The sequence below is a fragment of the Bombina bombina genome, chromosome 2 (assembly GCF_027579735.1).
Source record: "Bombina bombina isolate aBomBom1 chromosome 2, aBomBom1.pri, whole genome shotgun sequence".
NCBI lineage: Eukaryota > Metazoa > Chordata > Amphibia > Anura > Bombinatoridae > Bombina > Bombina bombina.
Genome location: NC_069500.1, coordinates 668,685,710 through 668,705,487, shown reverse-complemented (window position 1 = coordinate 668,705,487; position 19,778 = coordinate 668,685,710). Strand labels below are relative to the sequence as shown.

General features: G+C 40.7%; 1 protein-coding gene across 3 annotated transcripts in view; it reads right to left on the bottom strand.

Moving 5' to 3' along the window:
* IQCE (IQ motif containing E) overlaps positions 1-19,778 on the bottom strand; it is a 122,600-nt gene that overhangs the window by 20,579 nt on the left and 82,243 nt on the right. For all 3 annotated transcript variants that reach the window (XM_053702622.1, XM_053702621.1, XM_053702623.1), the window contains exon 18: positions 12,970-13,122. In XM_053702622.1, coding sequence (XP_053558597.1) covers positions 12,970-13,122 — 153 coding nt within the window. The remainder of the gene's footprint in view (positions 1-12,969; positions 13,123-19,778) is intronic.

The window sequence follows — 19,778 nt, the reverse complement described above, 5'->3', positions numbered from 1 at the left end:
TGTTTTATTTATATAGCTATGTGCTGCTTGGTGCTAAACATTACACACAGCTCCCACCATTCCTCCCAAAAAAACTACAATTCCTATAGTTAGATATATTTTTATCTACCCTGCCTATGCTATAATAGTTACCTTACGTGGCAATGACTTATATGCCAATTTGCTGGCTATTTCATATATACCATTACTTAATACATATCAGTTTACAACTAGGTTTTGCACTCTTTAGGATACTGGGCACTGTTCTTGTTCATGTTATGACATAGGTTGACGAGCCAGTCGCTGCAATATGACATGGGTATTAGCTGGTCTGTGTATCTGTGAAATATTGTTTGTACAAAGCCATATTTTTGCTAACTTTTAATCTACCCTACATTGAGATAAGCCCTTTATTGCTATCTAGTTTTAGCTCACTTTTTACTCTACTCTTATGTTACACCGGTAGGCTAGCACCTAGAATATTACTTCATAGAGATTAGGCTGCCAGCGGCCGGGGCAGCAAGATCCTCTTTCCTTTTACATTAGCTAAGTGTAAGCCTTTATCTATACCTAGGTGCTTAGAGGCATATAACTGCTCGTCAACAAAACTGGCTTTCCTCAGTATCCTTTCTATAATAACTGAACCTTTCGATACCTAAATATGACACGCACCCGATAAACATTTACCCATGGTATTCAAACTCCCACCTCCACCCCCCCCCCCTACCATAATATGCCTCCCAATCTGGGAGAATTTACTACGCGGTCTATCTTGTTAATACCGCACCCTAAATATTATTCTGCAACTGCATATTATATCATATTATTTTAGTAAAACAGAGGCGCATTTAATGTAACTATTAGTTGTCACCCTATTTTAAGTCACCATATTTTATATACTGCACCGTGCCTACATACCTTACTGTGTTATTTAAGTGTATACGTGGCGCCCCCCCTGTTGATGCGTTGCCGCACCCTAACCATTACACTGCATCTGCAGATTATACCATTTTATTTTAATAAGAGAGAGGCGCATTCATTGTAACTACTGTTCAATCTCCACATTTTATATATTGCGCCATGCCTAAATACCTTACTGGGGCATCTCAGCATATAATCGGAGCCCTCTCTGTTGCATATTTCGTGTTTAACAGTTCTGTTGTGTTATGGAAAATAAGGAAGACACATGAAGACCAATTGTTGTTTTCATACTTTGAAATGTATGCCTTAATTATTGCTTACAATGGACTTACTCTGGAAATTTGATATGCCTTTTATTGGCAAGTCTGTGTATTATACCCATCCCTACAGATCTAGACTATGTATAGGCTTGCATTCCTATGACAATATGCATGTAACCTTACTGCTTTTTCTATGTCTTCAATAAAAAGATTATTTAAAAAAAAAAAAAAAAAAAAATCTTTTCTGAAAAGGCAGGCAGCTAATTTCCGGACATTACTGCGTTGAGGACTACCAAGTTGCTGCCTTGCAAATTTATTCTGCAAAATTTTTGGAAGTGGTAACTGATCTAGTTGAATAGGCTATAATGTGTTATGAAGGAGATTTTCCTGCCTCCAAGTAAGCCTTATGAATCAAAAGTTTTAGCCAAGAAGTTAAAGAAATAGCTGTGGCATTCTGGCTTATAAGTGGACCCGAGAAATGAATAAACAATTAGAGGATTGTCTAAAATCCTTTGTAGCTTTAAAATAGAATTTCAAAGCTCTTAAAACATCAAAATTATGCAGCAACCTTTTATTTGAATTTTGTATATTTGGACATAGAGAAAGAACTACAAGTTCGCAACAGCCAATAGAATTTCAGAAGCTCTCATCCTATTGGCTGATTTGAATTTGAAGAACCAAATCAGCCAATAGGAATGCAAGGTACGCCATTTTGAAACAGCTTCCTTGCATTTAACTTCAGTGTACGATGGTGACCGTATGAAGGATGAAATCAGCTTCCAGGATAGCACTGCTCCGCGCCGCTGTGATGAAGATAGAAGACGCCCCCGAGATGGATGAAGGTGTCGCCGCCTGGATGAAGACTTCTCGCCGCCTGGATGAAGATAGATGTCCGGACTTCAGGAACCGTGAGTAGATTTAATGGGGTTAGTGTTAGTTTGTTTTCTAATTTTTTGGGTGGTTTTTTTTTGTTTTTTTTTAGATTAGGGCTTTAGGCAATTGTAAAAGAGCTGAATGCCCTTTTAAGGGAAGTAAAAAAGAGTTAGGTTTTTTATTTTGGGGGGTTGGTTGGGTGGTGGGTTTTATCGTTGGGGGGGACTTTGTATTTTCTTCCAGGTAAAAGAGCTGTTTAACTTAGGGCAATGCCCTACAAAAAGCCCTTTTAAGGGCTATTGGTAGTTTATTGTAGGGGGTGTTTTAATTTTGGAGGGGCTTTTTTATTTTTATAGGGCTATTAGATTAGGTGTAATTGCTTTTATTTTTCATAATTTTGTTTATTATTTTTTGTAAGCTTTGTGTTTTTTATTTTTCGTAATTTAGTAATTTTAGATTTTTAAATTTTTTCGTAGTGTTTTTTCAAATTTGTAATTTAGATTTTTTAATTGGTTGTAATTTTTTATTTTATTAGAATAGTTATGTTAGGTTAATTTATAGTTTAATGTTAGGTTTATTTTTATTTCACAGGTAAGTTTTTATTTATTTAAAGATAGTTATATTGTAATTTTAATTTAAAGTTAGGGGGGTGTTAGGTTTAGGGGTTAATAGTTTAATTTAGTGTTTTGTGATGTGGGGGCTGGCAGTTTAAGGGTTAATAGGTTTATTTAGTGGCGGTGATGTGGGGGGCCGGAGGTTTAGTGGTTAATAGGTTTATTTAGTAGTTGTGATATGGGAGGCTGGAGGTTTAGGGGTTAATCATTTTATTTAGTGTTGACAATGTCGGGAGTGGCGTATTAGGGGTTAATAACTTTACTTAGGTGTCGGCGATGTCGGGGGCGGCGGATTAGGGGTGTTTAGACTAGGGGTTTATGTTAGGTTTAAACTTAACTTTTTTTCCCATAGACATCAATGAGGTTGCGTTACGGAGATTTTCATTCCGCACTTCAGGTGTTAGGGTTTTTTCTAACACTCTCTTCCCATTGATGCCTATAGGGGAAAACGTGCACAAGCACGTCAAATCAGCCCTTGGCTTTGTGCGGTATGTAGCTTAACGCCACCATATCGCACGCACAAGGAGGCTTTTCAGTAACTCGTAATGGCAGCAAGAGTGAAATAACGCATTAGTTTCGCACCCTGTTTAGCGCAAAACTCATAGTCTAGGCATTAGATAGATAGATAAATATCAGGTACCGGAACTATCATGCCTATGAGTCAGGGGCTGTATCTTCATGCATATTTGCAAATGAAAGAAGGCTTTTTAGACTGTTTGGCCTTGTTCCATGTTAGGACTTTAGTTCCTTGATTAACAAAAAACAAATGAATTCTCTGTTCTGTCCCTTAGACCATTTGTCCTAAGGGAGAAAAAACTCCTCTACCTCTAGTCACAGAAGAAAAAATTGTGTCTAGACCAGGCCCGAAACAAATTCTTCCCTTGGAAATTAAGTCAAGTCTTGAAAACCATATCAGCAGACTTGAACCACAAGGACCTTCTGGTCAGAACAGTTAAAGGGACATTCTAAACCTTAGTCAGCTTAAAGTCTTACCTTAGATTAAGCTGCAAATAGCTGCTCTAGTCTCTAGTGTTCTGTCTCTAGTCCTTGTGGTTAAACAGTTATTTTAAAATTAATATTGTTTCTGGAAAGTTTTAAATGGCTGCCAAGCTCCACCCATCACACCATAGAGCATGCAGCTACACAAACAATACTGATTGCTAGTCTAAAAAATAAGCCCACTTGCTAAAATGCCTTTCGTGAACAGAGTCTAACTTCCAGTCCAGTGGATCTTTAAAAGAAGTAAGAGAAAACAGACCTAGTTTGGCTAACCTCTCCTCATAGCTTAAATTATCCATTCCCCTTTATTAGCTTTGTGGCCCTTCTCAGAAGTATTTTTTTTTTTTTTAACTAAGTATTTTTTTGAGATCGGTCCTAGGAACTGCACTCCATACTCAAGGTGAGGTCTTACCAGGGATATATATTGACAGAATTATGCTTTCCTCCCTTGCATCAATGCCTCTTTTAATACATGCTACTATCTTATTAGACTTAGAAGCCACTGTCCTACAATGTGCACCCATCTTTAGCTTGTCATCTATCACTACTCCCAAATTCCTTTCCTCTTCTGTTTTGCTAAGTCTAGTCCCATTTAAATAATAGGTTGCCTGCTTATTTTTACTTCCGAAATATAGAACCTTGCCTTTTCCAGTATTAAATCTCATTTTCCATTTACCTGCCCATCCTTCTAATTTTTGTAGCTCCCCTTGTAAAGCAATTACATCATGCACTGACCTAATGACCTTACACAACTTTGTATCATCTGCAAAAATAGAGATGTTGCTATTTAATCCTTGCTCCAAGTGATTAATAAAAATATTAAAAAGAACAGGGCCCAGTACAGAGCCCTGGGGGACTCCACAAATTACTTTTTTCCAACCTGAGTATGATCCATTTACTACTAGCAGTTATTTATCAATGAGCTAACATTTTCAGCTATTCCCAGTCTCTTAATTGTGTAAATTAATCTCTCATGTGGCACTAAATTAAACACCTTTGCAAAAACCAAGTATATCACATCAACTGATTCACTTTTATCTATATTTTTACTTAATTCCTTGTAGAATCTAATTCGATTAGCTTGACATGATCTATTTCTCATAAAACCATGCTGATTTGAACTCATGTTTGCAGAACATACTCTTCAATATTATCCATTATAATCCCTTCAAGTATCTTCCCCACTACTCAGGTCAAACTAACTGGTCTATAGCTTCCTGGATCAGCCCTGCTTCCCTTTTTAAAAACAGAATTTATGCTTACCTGATAAATTACTTTCTCTTGTGGTGTATCCAGTCCACGGATTCATCCTTTACTTGTGGGATATTCTCCTTCCCTACAGGAAGTGGCAAAGAGAGCACACAGCAGAGCTGTCCATATAGCTACCCCTCTAGCTCCACCCCCCAGTCATTCGACCGAAGGTTAGGAAGAAAAAAGGAGAAACCATAGGGTGCAGTGGTGACTGTAGTTTAAACAAAAAATTTTTTTACCTAACTTAATTGCCAGGGTGGGCCGTGGACTGGATACACCACAAGAGAAAGTATTTTATCAGGTAAGCATAAATTCTGTTTTCTCTTGTAAGGTGTATCCAGTCCACGGATTCATCCTTTACTTGTGGGATACCAATACCAAAGCTTTAGGACACGGATGAAGGGAGGGAACAAGACAGGTACCTTAAACGGAAGGCACAACTGCTTGTAAAACCTTTCCTCCCAAAAATAGCCTCCGAAGAAGCAAAAGTATTGAATTTGGAAAATTTGGAAAAAGTATGCAGTGAAGACCAAGTCGCTGCCTTACAAATCTGTTCAACAGAAGCCTCATTTTTAAAAGCCCATGTGGAAGCCACTGCTCTGGTAGAATGAGCAGTAATTGTTTCAGGAGGCTGCTGGCCAGCAGTCTCATAGGCCAAACGGATTATGCTTTTCAGCCAAAAGGAAAGAGAGGTAGCAGTCGCTTTCTGACCTCTCCTCTTACCAGAATAGATAACAAACAAGGAAGATGTTTGTCTGAAATCCTTAGTTGCTTGTAAATAGAACTTTAAAGCACGAACCACATCAAGACTGTGTAACAGACGTTCCTTCTTCGAAGAAGGGTTAGGACACAGAGAAGGAACAACAATTTCCTGGTTAATATTCTTGTTAGAAACAACCTTAGGAAGAAAACCAGGTTTGGTACGCAAAACTACCTTATCTGCGTGGAACACCAGGTAAGGTGAATCACACTGTAAGGCAGATAACTCTGAGACTCTTCGAGCAGAAGAGATAGCTACCAAAAACAAAACTTTCCAAGATAACAACTTAATATCTATGGAATGTAAAGGTTCAAACGGAACCCCTTGAAGAACTGAAAGAACTAGATTTAGACTCCATGGTGGAGTCACAGGTTTATAGACAGGCTTGATTCTGACTAAAGCCTGAGTAAACGCTTGAACGTCTGGTACCTCTGCCAGATGCTTGTCTAAGATTGAAGATAATAAAAACTACAATTCTAACACCACATTCACTTTACCCTCCCGAGAGAGACCCTATTGCTTAGAGCCGGCAAAGAGAATGACTGGGGGGTGGAGCTATATGGACAGCTCTGCTGTGTGCTCTCTTTGCCACTTCCTGTAGGGAAGGAGAATATCCCACAAGTAAAGGATGAATCCGTGGACTGGATACACCTTACAAGAGAAAAGTGACACTATGTCAGCTCTATACCAGTTCTGAGGTCCTATGCCTGAGGATAATGAGTCTTGAAAAATTAAGAGCAGAGGTTTAGCTATGACAGTGCTAAATTCCTGTAAAACCCATGGGTGTATTCCATCTGTGCCTGGAGTTTTATTTACCTTAATACTATCCTTTTTTCCCCCTGATATCCTCTAGAGATAACCCAGTTAATGATATGGGCTTCTATGTTCTATTTGTTTCAAAGTATCTCCCATAGGTTCCTCTCGTGTGTATATTGAAGAAAAGAACTGGTTTAATTCTCAGCCTTCTCCCTGCCACTGTTAATTATGCTACCCTATACAAATTTTAACCTACCTATGTTTTCCTTCTTAGATTTTTGCCATTTATGTACTTAAAAAAACATTTGAGCGTTTGACTTACAATCCTTTGCAATTTAACGTTCATTTTCAATTTTGGCTAATTTCATTGCTTTTTTGTTACATTCCTTATAAATTTGGTATGTTGAGTTAGTACTATTTTCTTTGAACAATTTAAATACCCTACATTTTTTCCTAATTTCTCTTAAAGGGACACTATCTGAATCATGAAAGAAAAATTTTGGGTTTAGAGTATACAGTTTTAAGCAACTTTCTAATTTACTCCTATTATCATTTTTTTCGTTCTCTTCCTATCTTTATTTAAAAAGCAGAAATGTGATGCATAGGAGCCGGCCCATTTTGGTTGAGAACCTGGGTTATGTTTGCTTATTGGTGGGTAAATGTAAGCCTCCAATAAGCAAGTGCTATCCATGGTGCTGAACCTAAAATGGGCTGGATGCTAAGATTTAAATTCCTGCTTTTAAAATAAGAGAACAAAGAAAAATTGATAATAGGAGTAAATTAGAAAGTTGCTTAAATGTCATGCTCTATCTGAATCATGAAATAAAAAATTGGGTTCCGAGTCAGGAGCCAAAGCAAGTGGTCAGACTAGCCGGAATCAGGAACAAGCAGAACAGCAGAGTCAGGAACAAGCCAGGGATCAGGAACCAGGAGGGACGTCAGACAGCCAGGTAATACACAGGAACTGGAACTGTCACAAACAGGTCTGAGACAACGCAAGGGCAAAGCATACTGAACAGAGGCCCTTTAAATAATAAGTGATGACATCACAAAACTGAGACTGCAACCGGTCTCACATGGATGATGTACACCAGTCTGGCCATAAAAGGGCATGCAGGAAATGAGCAGCATCACACACTATGCACCAGAATCAGCAAGAGAGGCGAGTAAAATGGCTGCCAGCAGCACATGACAAACAAAGCAGAGAAAAAACCCTGACAGTACCCTCCCCTCAACGACCCCTCCCCCGTAGGAGGACAAAAGGCTTATTGGGGAAACGGGCATGGAAGGCACGGAGGAGGGTGGGAGCATGAACATCAGAGGAGGGAACCCATGAACGTAACCCCTCCAGTGAACCAAATACTGTACACGGCCCCTGAACATATGAGAGTCAATAATGCTGCTGACCTCATATTCTTCATGGTTGTCAACAAAGATAGGACGGGGACGAGGCAACACAGTGGTAAACCGATTACAAACCAATGGTTTCAAGAGGGAAGACATGAAAAACATTGGAGATGCGCATTGCAGGAGGAAGGTCAAGAGCGTAGGCCACAGGACTGACCCATCGGAGTTTTCGAAAAGGACCAACATAACGGGGAGCCAGTTTATTGGAAGGCACAAGTTGCGGGAGGACAGCCAAACCCTGTCACCAACCTGGTAGAAAGGCGCAGGCAGATGCCTACAATCAGCCTGGAACTTTTGGCGCTGCATAGAACGATGAAGGCAATCCTGAATCTGCTCCCACGTGGAACGGAGTTGCCAGAGATGCTCCTCCTTGATCCTAAACGAGATTTTACGCTCCTCTCAAATCAAGTTTAGAAAAGACCGTAGCTCCCTTGAGGCGGTCAAAGAGTTCAGTAATGAGCGGAATAGGGTAAGCATTCTTAATGGTAAGACGATTAAGACCCCTATAATCGATGCATGGTCTTAACTTGCAACCCTTTTTCTTCACAAAGAAGAAGCTAGCCCATGCAGGAGAGCAGGATTTGTGGATGATCCCCCGCGACAGAGCATCAGCAACATACTCCTCCATAGCACAATTCTCTGCAACAGACAGAGGGTAAACCCGGCCCGAGGAGGAATGGCTCCGGGTTGCAGGTCTATGGCACAATCGTAAAACCGGTGAAGAGGCAACGTACCGGCACGCACCTTGTCAAAAACGCCTAGGAACTCTCGGTACTCCTCTGGCAATTGAGATACCGAAGAAGTGCACAAGAGTTTAACTGGGTGACTATGGAGGAGGCCACCCAGAAAAGGACAACTGTGACCAAAGGTTTCTCCTTTAGCGGTTCTGGGGACGAGGATAAACCACCCAAGGTCTGCCCCCGACAGGACCTTAGGACAAGACTTCAAAAGGTGACCCTGTAACCCGCAATAGAGGCAGAGACCCTCCCTCCTGCTAAAGGCCCTCTCCACCGCGGAGAGATGCGTGAATCCCAACTGCATCGGCTCAGCAGTACCTGGTTACTCGAGACCAGGAGGCATGGGAGAAGAGGGAGGCATGGGTGGGAACGAACACATAGCAGACAATGGAACAGGAGGCTTCCGCAAGCGCTCCTTGAAAGAGGGCCTGTCTCTGAGTCTGATGTCAATTAATATCAAAATAGACACCAATGCCTCGAGATCCTCTGGTAAATCTCTGGCAGCAACTTCGTCTTTAATCGCATCAGAGAGCCAATGAAAGAAGGTGGCAACAAGGGCTTCATTGTTCCAACCTACCTCTGCGACAATGGCATACTGAGCAACAGATCTTGTACCTTGCTGAATGGACATGAGTCAGAGCAGAGGAGGAGCGAGCCGGAACATCAAATACCCTTCAAAAGGAGGCCACAAATTCAGGGTAATTTGAAATCACAGGTTTATTAGTCCCATAAGGGATTAGCCCAGGCAAGAGCTGTGTCAGAGAGTAACGAGATGAGAAATCCCACCTTAACTCTGTCAGAGGGAAACGCCTGAGGTAACATCTTAAAGTAAATGCCCACCTGGTTCAAAAACCCTCTGCACTGAATAGGATCACCTACATATCGCTGAGGTAAAGGTGCAGAACTGGACATGCTCCTGGTAGGACTAGGTGCATCAGCGGAAACAGGAGCAGCCATAACTTGCGGGACACTTTGGTCCAAATGTGCAGTGCGAGTCAGCAGGGTTTGCAGGGCTAGTGCAAATTGATCCAAGCGGTAATCCTGTTCATCTATCCTGGAAATTATGGCAGGTAAAGGTGGATTATTAGCACCATCAGGATTCAAGGCCCTTGCGTAATGTCAGGGTGCCAGGAATCAGACTGAGACGAGAAGTGCAAAAATAATCACACCTTTATTAATAGTAAAAAATAATAAAAAGTACACAAGTCAAATAACAAGCCAGGAGTCAAAACCAGAGCTGGTAGTCAGGCGAGCTGAGTCAGGAGCCAAAGTAAATAGTCAGACGAGTCAAGTCAGGAGCCAAAAGCGAGTAGTCAGACGAGCCAGAATCAGGAACAAGGAGAACAGCAAAGCCAGGAACAAGCCAGGGATCAGGAACCAGGAGGGACGTCAGACAGCCAGGTAATACACAGGAACTGGAACTCTCACAAACAGGTCTGAGACAACGCAAGGGCAAAGCATACTGAACAGAGGCCCTTTAAATAATAAGTGATGACAATACAAAACTGAGACTGCAACCTGTCTCACATGGATGATGTTCACCAGTCTGGCCATAAAAGGGCATGCAGGAAATGAGCAGCATCACAACTATGCACCAGAGTCAGCAAGAGAGGTGAGTAAATTGGCTGCCAGCAGCACTTGTCAAACAAAGCAGGGAAAAAACCCTGACACAGCTTTTCCTATTTGCATTAGTAGTTGAGTTTCCTCCATGTCACTAATGTTTGTAGCATGTTCCTAGTAATATTGTTTTAGGATTTTTTTCACCATTCTTTATTTGAACCCACAGGGTCTCTACGTTATCACCTGTATCATCCTCCCTTCTTGTAGGTTTAAGGTCAGGTTTAATATATATACAAAATTCCACCACCCATTTTATTACTCCTGTCCCTCCTAAATAAAGTATAACCCTATAAGTTAACTGCCCAGTCATGTGAATTGATACCACCAGGTTTCAGTTATACTGATAATATCATAGTCCTCTTCTGCAACTAACAGTTCCAGCTCCCCCATTTTACCCTTTATGCTTCTTGCATTTGTGGTTATACATTTAATTTCCATGTGCTTTCTGCTGCTACTTGGTGCACTTTGCTCCAAACTTTCTAATGTGACATTTCCCGAGTGTACCCTTCTGACATTGCTTCCTTGAGATATTCTAGGTATGACATTCACATTCGGATCAGTCTGTTCTATTACGTATGGACTGACCCCACCTTTGCCTGACGTAATTTCACCTTCAGAAGACAAATATGAACAGTCAGAATCTACCCTCTAAAGGATACTGTAAATTAGAGGGAACAAATTTTATTATGCTCCATGACAATTACAAGCACAATAAATAAATATAATACCACCAAGCAACTATACTGTAAAAAATAAAATAAATACAACAGTAGGATAATGATGCTGCAATGTGTAATAGGACCTAAAATTAAAGTCTGATTGTACAGGAGAAAACAGGACAAAATACCTTTAATATTAATATTTAATTCAAATGAAAATGCGTGTGTTGCAGGTAAACAGAAGATACAGGTGTAATAACTTACACCACTGTCAAATTTGAAAACTGAGCGCACAAACACAGAGAACATGCTAACAAGAAGCAGCTAAAAAAAAAAAGAGCACAAAAAAAAAAAAAAAAAAAACAACCGACGCACATGCACAGGCTAACCCAAACTAAAAAGTACTATTAAAACAGAATTGTGCATAAATACATAAATAATAAAAAAAAAAAACTATAATAAAAAAAACAGGAGCCATGTGCAGATTCTGCCTGCAACAAGACTGATACATAGTAGACATACTGAACTGTAAAGACTTGGCGTGCACACACAAAGCTGGCGCACGCTACATATACCAGAGCACTAGACATGCCGATGCATGGAAAAAAGTTTTGCCATGTAATTTCAAAGCCGTTGTGCCCTAGACATCTGAAAAGCTATATCCCGGTGTGGGCACAAAGCGAGCTAACGTGGCGACTACTATACAAATGGGCATGGCCAACCAACGCACTAAAAGTGCAAACAAATGTAAAATGCAGAAAAAATATCACACAAAGAGTATACCACAATTCAAGTCTCCCAAAGTATAAATTAAGACTATTGTGTCATATAAAATAGTCTAAGAAAAGGGTGATAAATGTCTGGTAACATTATATGTCCCCTGGCTATGATGTACTCCAAAACTGATGTACCTGCTTATAGCCTGTGAGCTATGTGAGTACATGTAATTGAAACACTTACCTCAGATAAACCCACTCTACCGAGCATTAGAGCTGCAAAAATGAACTACTTCCAGTAGAAAGCCCATCCAATAATGTGTACATCACAGGAGAGAATCTATAAGAGGAATATATCGACGACCCAACAGGAGGAGGCTAAGGTACCGGTGTCCACGACACCTGTGGTAGGCTTGTTACTAACAGCTCACTGGATGTTATTGTGTCACTACCAAATACTCCAAACTCCCCTCTTTTGGAAGTAGCAGCTCTCTGAGGGAGATAATGTGCTTCAAATTGGTCTAAGGACCCCTCTGAACAAAAAAAAATATAGAGCACCTCAAATCTTTACCTTCCTCCTGGGAGGCAAAGATAAGACTGGAATACCAGAGAGTTTTGGGAATCTTTGCATCCTCCTAGTGACCAGGAGGGGACTTCCCAGCAGTAATGGCTTGTGAACTCTCACCACCTTTATGAAATAAATCACCATAAAAGTACAGTTCTAAACACTCTCCTGGTAAACCATGTATGTAAACTACAGTCAAAATGCAGTGAAAACATTTTCTAGCATCAACATGTTCAACCAAGTGATCTATACTATTAATGCATAACACATGATCTAAATGCTATAATTTTATATCTGCGAGTATATTTTGATTGGTGTAATGAACTTATTAAAACTTAGACTGGTCTGTTGCCCCTTCCTTTGCGTTTGCATTAGAGATTGTGGAGGAGCAGCATTATTTAATGTAAGTAGAGTGGACTTCCACCTCCATTAGTGAAGACACTATAAGAGAGAAAATGGTTTATACTGAATTGGGTGGTTGTTCCTTCATTATATAATGTTTTTTAATCAACAATATCCTGTGTATAAGTTTTTTTTTTAACCAACACAACCCATGTGTTTATTTTTAGCGGCACACTACATGATACAGTTTGAAAAAGAGGTTGATAACCACTAGGCTGCTTTAAATATACTATATACAAGCTTGACCTATGGATCTGGAAATCGTTCAGTAAATGTGACTAGACCAGACCCCAATAATTTGCACCATGAGGTTTTGTGAAGTCTCTGTGGTCCATAATGTACCCCTTTATACGTTTGTTTGCCACAATTCATCCTTGCTCAGTTCCCTGCATACCTTTGAACTTCAAGCATGTATGACATTCTTCTGTGATCAAACCCAATGAACCTTACCTTGCTTTTGTACAGCTTCCAGTTCTTCTGGATAACCTGTGCAGCTTCTTGTTTTTGCTGACTTTCCCGTCTCCCCTCAGATGATGGTCTTCGAGTTGAGCTTGATGAATTCCTTGCAGAATTTGGTCGAGAGTCCTGTGATTGATTTTGTACCTAAAAATAAACAATATAATAATTATGCCTTGTTTCATAATTACAGTGTTATTTATATGAAACAACATGGTGTTTTGCCATTTGACTACTACTTTAGTTTTCTACACAGTGGTCATTATATTTGCGTTAACATTCCATTTTTAGACAGAAAGTATTCTAATACTTTCAGTTTGATACGTTTTTGCTCAAAGGGACACTAAACCCACATTTTTTCTTTAACGATTCAGATAGAGCATGCAATTTTAAACAACTTTCTAATTTACTCCTATTATCATTTATTATCATTATCATAAGCTTTACATTCCTGCTTTTCAAATAAAGATAGCAAGAGAACGAAGAAAAAAATTATAATAGGAGTAAAATAGAAAGTTGCTTAAAATTGCATGCTCTATCTGAATCATTAAAGAAAAAAATTGTGTTTTCGTATCCCTTTAGGCTGTCTACAAAAGTACGCTTAAACAACACAGTTAAAAGGAAACTAAAGACAGTTAGATTTTCATTATTCAGATAGAGTATGCAAATATAATTTTCTTTTCCAAATTACTTTCATTATCAAATTGAGTACAATCTTTTAATATGCACATTTTTTGAGGCCCCAGCTCCTACTCAAAATGTGCAAAAGATCAATGTTTATATATGAGTCTGTGATTGGCTGATAGCTGTTACGATACAGGGGCAAGGGAAATTATAGAAAATGGTTAAAATGTGTCAGAAAAAAAAATCTACTAGTCATTTGAAATCCAAAGTGTGCTATTGAATTAATATGCCATATTTAATGGCCGTCTAAAGGAATTCAGACTGCAGCAGGAAAGCAGAACTGTCTTGCAGGATAAGGAATATTGTGGAGGCATGTGTGAGTGAACAAAGGGAGTGTTTGCCAATTCTTTATTTCCTAATCTTATCATCTTATTTTCAGTTGACTATATGAAACACGTTTTGAAAGAATATTACAGAATAATGATGAGGACTGGCTACATCATAATGTTTCGGATTATTTCAATGGCTGCTGTTGAGATATTGAAATTATCGCTTAAATATCAAACCAACATTTTAGGTAAAATACAGCAGTGCTGCCCAACCACTTGTTTATCTTCTCTAGTTGAAATATTTTTGCAAACCCATATAGATTCACAATGGCGGTTCCTGTAACTGCAGATTGATCATGTCCTCAATTTAAGTTTTCTGCAGGTCCATATGAAATAAAAATGCATTTATATATTGACTGTAGTGTATTACCTTGCACTTCCTTGCTTCCTCCTACAGACAACACATAATTGTATCACTACCTTTATAGACCACACAAAAAAATATAAAAATAAATCATATCCCTTATGCAACACTGTACCACTTTTGCAAAAATTCTAACTACTCTCACGAAAATTACACAGTCCCAAAACACTCATCATAAAGGAGCCACATCATTAACCAGACTAAAAAATACTGCACTGAATGCAAAGTTGCTTATTATGTATGTTAGGTAATTGGTGATTTCATTAAAGTGAAGGTCAACTTTGATGAATGAAAGCCTGATTTTTAAAAAACATAATTTATGCTTACCTGATAAATTTATTTCTCTTGTAGTGTATCCAGTCCACGGATCATCCATTACTTATGGGATATTCTCCTTCCCAACAGGAAGTTGCAAGAGGATCACCCACAGCAGAGCTGCTATATAGCTCCTTCCCTAACTGTCATATCCAGTCATTCGACCGAAAACAAACAGAGAAAGGAGAAACCATAGGGTGCAGTGGTGACTGTAGTTTAATTAAAATTTAGATCTGCCTTAAAAGGACAGGGTGGGCCGTGGACTGGATACACTACAAGAGAAATAAATTTATCAGGTAAGCATAAATTATGTTTTCTCTTGTTAAGTGTATCCAGTCCACGGATCATCCATTACTTATGGGATACCAATACCAAAGCTAAAGTACACAGATGATGGGAGGGACAAGGCAGGATTAAGCGGAAGGAACCACTGCCTGAAGAACCTTTCTCCCAAAAACAGCCGCCGAAGAAGCAAAAGTATCAAATTTGTAAAATTTGGAAAAAGTGTGAAACAAAGACCAAGTCGCGGCCTTGCAAATCTGTTCAACAGAGGCCTCATTTTTAAAGGCCCAGGTGGAAGCCACAGCTCTAGTGGAATGAGCTGTAATCCTTTCAGGGGGCTGCTGTCCAGCAGTCTCATAGGCTAGGCGTATTATGCTCCGAAGCCAAAAGGAAAGAGAGGTTGCCGAAGCTTTTTGACCTCTCCTCTGTCCAGAGTAAACGACAAACAGGGTAGATGTTTGACGAAAATCTTTAGTAGCTTGTAAGTAAAACTTCAAGGCACGGACTACGTCCAGATTATGTAAAAGACGTTCCTTCTTTGAAGAAGGATTAGGACACAATGATGGAACAACAATCTCTTGATTGATATTCTTGTTAGAAACCACCTTAGGTAAAAACCGAGGTTTGGTACGCAGGACTACCTTATCTGCATGAAAAATCAGATAAGGAGAATCACATTGTAAGGCAGATAGCTCAGAGACTCTCCGAGCCGAGGAAATAGCCATCAAAAACAGAATTTTCCAAGATAAAAGTTTAATATCAATGGAATGAAGGGGTTCAAACTGAACTCCTTGAAGAACTTTAAGAACCAAGTTTAAGCTCCACGGGGGAGCAACAGGTTTAAACACAGGCTTAATTCTAACCAAAGCCTGGCAAAATGCCTGGACGTCTGGAACCTCTGCCAGACGCTTGTGCAAAAGAATAGACAGAGCAGAAATCTGTCCCTTTAAGGAACTAGCTGATAATCCTTTGTCCAAGCCCTCTTGGAGAAAAGACAATATTCTAGGAATCCTAACCTTACTCCATGAGTAATTCTTGGATTCACACCAATAAAGATATTTACTCCATATCTTGTGGTAGATTTTCCTGGTAACAGGCTTTCGTGCCTGTATTAAAGTATCAATGACTGACTCGGAGAAGCCACGCTTTGATAGAATCACGCGTTCAATCTCCATGCAGTCAGTCTCAGAGAAATTAGATTTGGATAATTTAAAGGACCTTGTATCAGAAGGTCCTGTCTTAGAGGCAGAGTCCATGGTGGAAAGGATGACATGTCCACTAGGTCTGCATACCAAGTCCTGCGTGGCCACGCAGGTGCTATCAGAATCACCGATGCTCTCTCCTGTTTGATTTTGGCAATCAGTCGAGGGAGCAGAGGAAACGGTGGAAACACATAAGCCAGGTTGAAGAACCAAGGCACTGCTAGAGCATCTATCAGCGTCACTTCTGGGTCCCTGGACCTGGATCCGTAACAAGGAAGCTTGGCGTTCTGGCGAGACGCCATGAGATCCAACTCTGGTTTGCCCCAACGATGAATCAACTGAGCAAACAACTCCGGATGGAGTTCCCACTCCCCCGGATGGAAAGAATGACGACTTAGAAAATCCGCCTCCCAGTTCTCCACGCCTGGGATATGGATTGCTGACAGGTGGCAAGAGTGGTACTCTGCCCAGCGAATTATTTTTGAGACTTCTAACATCGCTAAGGAACTCCTGGTTCCCCCTTGATGGTTGATGTAAGCCACAGTCGTGATGTTGTCCGACTGAAATCTGATGAACCTCAGTGTTGCTAACTGAGGCCAAGCCAGAAGAGCATTGAATATCGCTCTTAACTCCAGAATATTTATTGGAAGGAGTTTCTCCTCCTGAGTCCACGATCCCTGTGCCTTCAGGGAATTCCAGACTGCACCCCAACCTAGAAGGCTGGCATCTGTTGTTACAATTGTCCAATCTGGCCTGCGAAAGGTCATACCCTTGGACAGGTGTACCCAAGACAACCACCAGAGAAGAGAATCTCTGGTCTCTTGATCCAGATTTAGCAGAGGGGACAAATCTGTGTAATCCCCATTCCACTGACTCAGCATGCATAATTGCAGCGGTCTGAGATGAAGGCGCGCAAATGGCACTATGTCCATTGCTGCTACCATTAAGCCGATTACCTCTATACACTGAGCTACCGAAGGGCGCGGAATGGAGTGAAGAACACGGCAAGCATTTAGAAGTTTTGATAACCTGGACTCCGTCAGGTAAATTTTCATTTCTACAGAATCTATAAGAGTCCCTAAGAAGGAAACTCTTGAGAGTGGGGATAGAGAACTCTTTTCCTCGTTCACTTTCCACCCGTGCGACCTCAGAAATGCCAGAACTATCTCTGTATGAGACTTGGCAACTTGAAAGCTTGATGCCTGTATCAGGATGTCGTCTAGATACGGAGCCACCGCTATGCCTCGCGGTCTTAGAACCGCCAGAAGTGAGCCCAGAACCTTTGTAAAGATTCTCTGGGCTGTAGCCAACCCGAAGGGAAGAGCTACAAATTGGTAATGCCTGTCTAGAAAGGCAAACCTTAGAAACCGATGATGATCTTTGTGAATCGGTATGTGAAGGTAGGCATCCTTTAAGTCCACTGTGGTCATGTACTGACCTTCTTGGATCATGGGTAGGATGGTCCAAATAGTTTCCATTTTGAAAGATGGAACTCTGAGGAATTTGTTTAAGATCTTTAGATCCAAAATTGGTCTGAAGGTTCCCTCTTTTTTGGGAACCACAAACAGATTTGAATAAAAACCCTGTCCTTGTTCCGTCCGCGGAACTGGATGGATCACTCCCATAACTAGGAGGTCTTGCACACAGCGTAGGAATGCCTCTTTCTTAATCTGATTTGCAGATAGCCTTGAAAGATGAAATCTCCCTTGTGGAGGGGAAGCTTTGAAGTCCAGAAGATATCCCTGAGATATGATCTCCAACGCCCAGGGATCCCGAACATCTCTTGCCCACGCCTGGGCGAAGAGAGAAAGTCTGCCCCCTACTAGATCCGTCGCCGGATAGGGGGCCGTTCCTTCATGCTGTCTTAGAGGCAGCAGCAGGCTTTCTGGCCTGCTTGCCTTTGTTCCAGGACTGGTTAGGTTTCCAGGCCTGCTTAGATTGAGCAAAAGTTCCCTCTTGTTTTGAAGCGGAGGAAATTGATGCTGCACCTGCCTTGAAATTTCAAAAGGCACGAAAATTAGACTGTTTGGCCTTTGCTTTGGCCCTGTCCTGAGGAAGGGTGTGACCCTTACCTCCAGTAATGTCAGCAATAATTTCCTTCAAACCAGGCCCGAATAAGGTCTGCCCCTTGAAAGGAATGTTGAGTAATTTAGACTTCGAAGTCACGTCAGCTGACCAGGATTTAAGCCATAGCGCCCTACGCGATTGGATGGCGAATCCGGAATTCTTAGCAGTTAGTTTAGTCAAATGAACAATGGCATCAGAAACAAATGAGTTAGCTAGCTTAAGTGTTCTAAGCTTGTCAATAATTTCAGTCAATGGAGCTGTATGGATGGCCTCTTCCAGGGCCTCAAACCAGAATGCCGCCGCGGCCGTGACAGGCGCAATGCATGCAAGGGGCTGTAAAATAAAACCTTGTTGAATAAACATTTTCTTAAGGTAACCCTCCAATTTTTTATCCATTGGATCTGAAAAAGCACAACTGTCCTCAACCCGGATAGTAGTACGCTTTGCTAAAGTAGAAACTGCTCCCTCCACCTTAGGGACCGTCTGCCATAAGTCCCGTGTAGTGGCGTCTATTGGAAACATTTTTCTAAATATAGGAGGTGGGGAAAAAGGCACACCCGGTCTATCCTACTCCTTGCTAATAATTTCTGTAAGCCTTTTAGGTATAGGAAAAACATCAGTACACACCGGTACCGCATAGTATTTATCCAGCCTACACAATTTCTCTGGTACTGCAACTGTGTTACAGTCATTCAGAGCAGCTAATACCTCCCCAAGCAACACACGGAGGTTCTCAAGCTTAAATTTAAAATTAGAAATCTCTGAATCAGGTTTCCCCGAATCAGAGATGTCACCCACAGACTGAAGCTCTCCGTCCTCATGATCTGCATATTGTGACGCAGTATCAGACATGGCCCTTACAGCATCTGCGCGCTCTGTATTTCTCCTAACCCCAGAGCAATCGCGCTTGCCTCTTAATTCAGGCAACCTGGATAATACCTCTGACAGGGTATTATTCATGATTGCAGCCATGTCCTGCAAGGTAATCGCTATGGGCGTCCCTGATGTAATTGGCGCCATATTAGCGTGCATCCCCTGAGCGGGAGGCGAAGGGTCTGACACGTGGGGAGAGTTAGTCGGCATAACTTACCCCTCGTCAGAATCTTCTGGTGATATTTCTTTTATAGTTAAAGACTGATCTTTACTTTTTAAGGTGAAATCAATACATTTAGTACACATTCTCCTATGGGGCTCCACCATGGCTTTCAAACATAATGAACAAGTAGTTTCCTCTATGTCAGACATGTTTAAACAGACTAGCAATGAGACTAGCAAGCTTGGAAAACACTTTAAACAAGTTTACAAGCAATATAAAAAACGCTACTGCACCTTTAAGAAACACAAATTTTGTCAAAATTTGAAATAACAGTGAAAAAAGGCAGTTACACTAACGAAATTTTTACAGTGTATGTAACAAGTTAGCAGAGCATTGCACCCACTTGCAAATGGATGATTAACCCCTTAATACCCAAAATGGAATAATAAAAGACAAAAACGTGTTTTTTTTTTGTTTGTTTTTTTTCAAACAGTCACAACAACTGCCACAGCTCTACTGTAGCT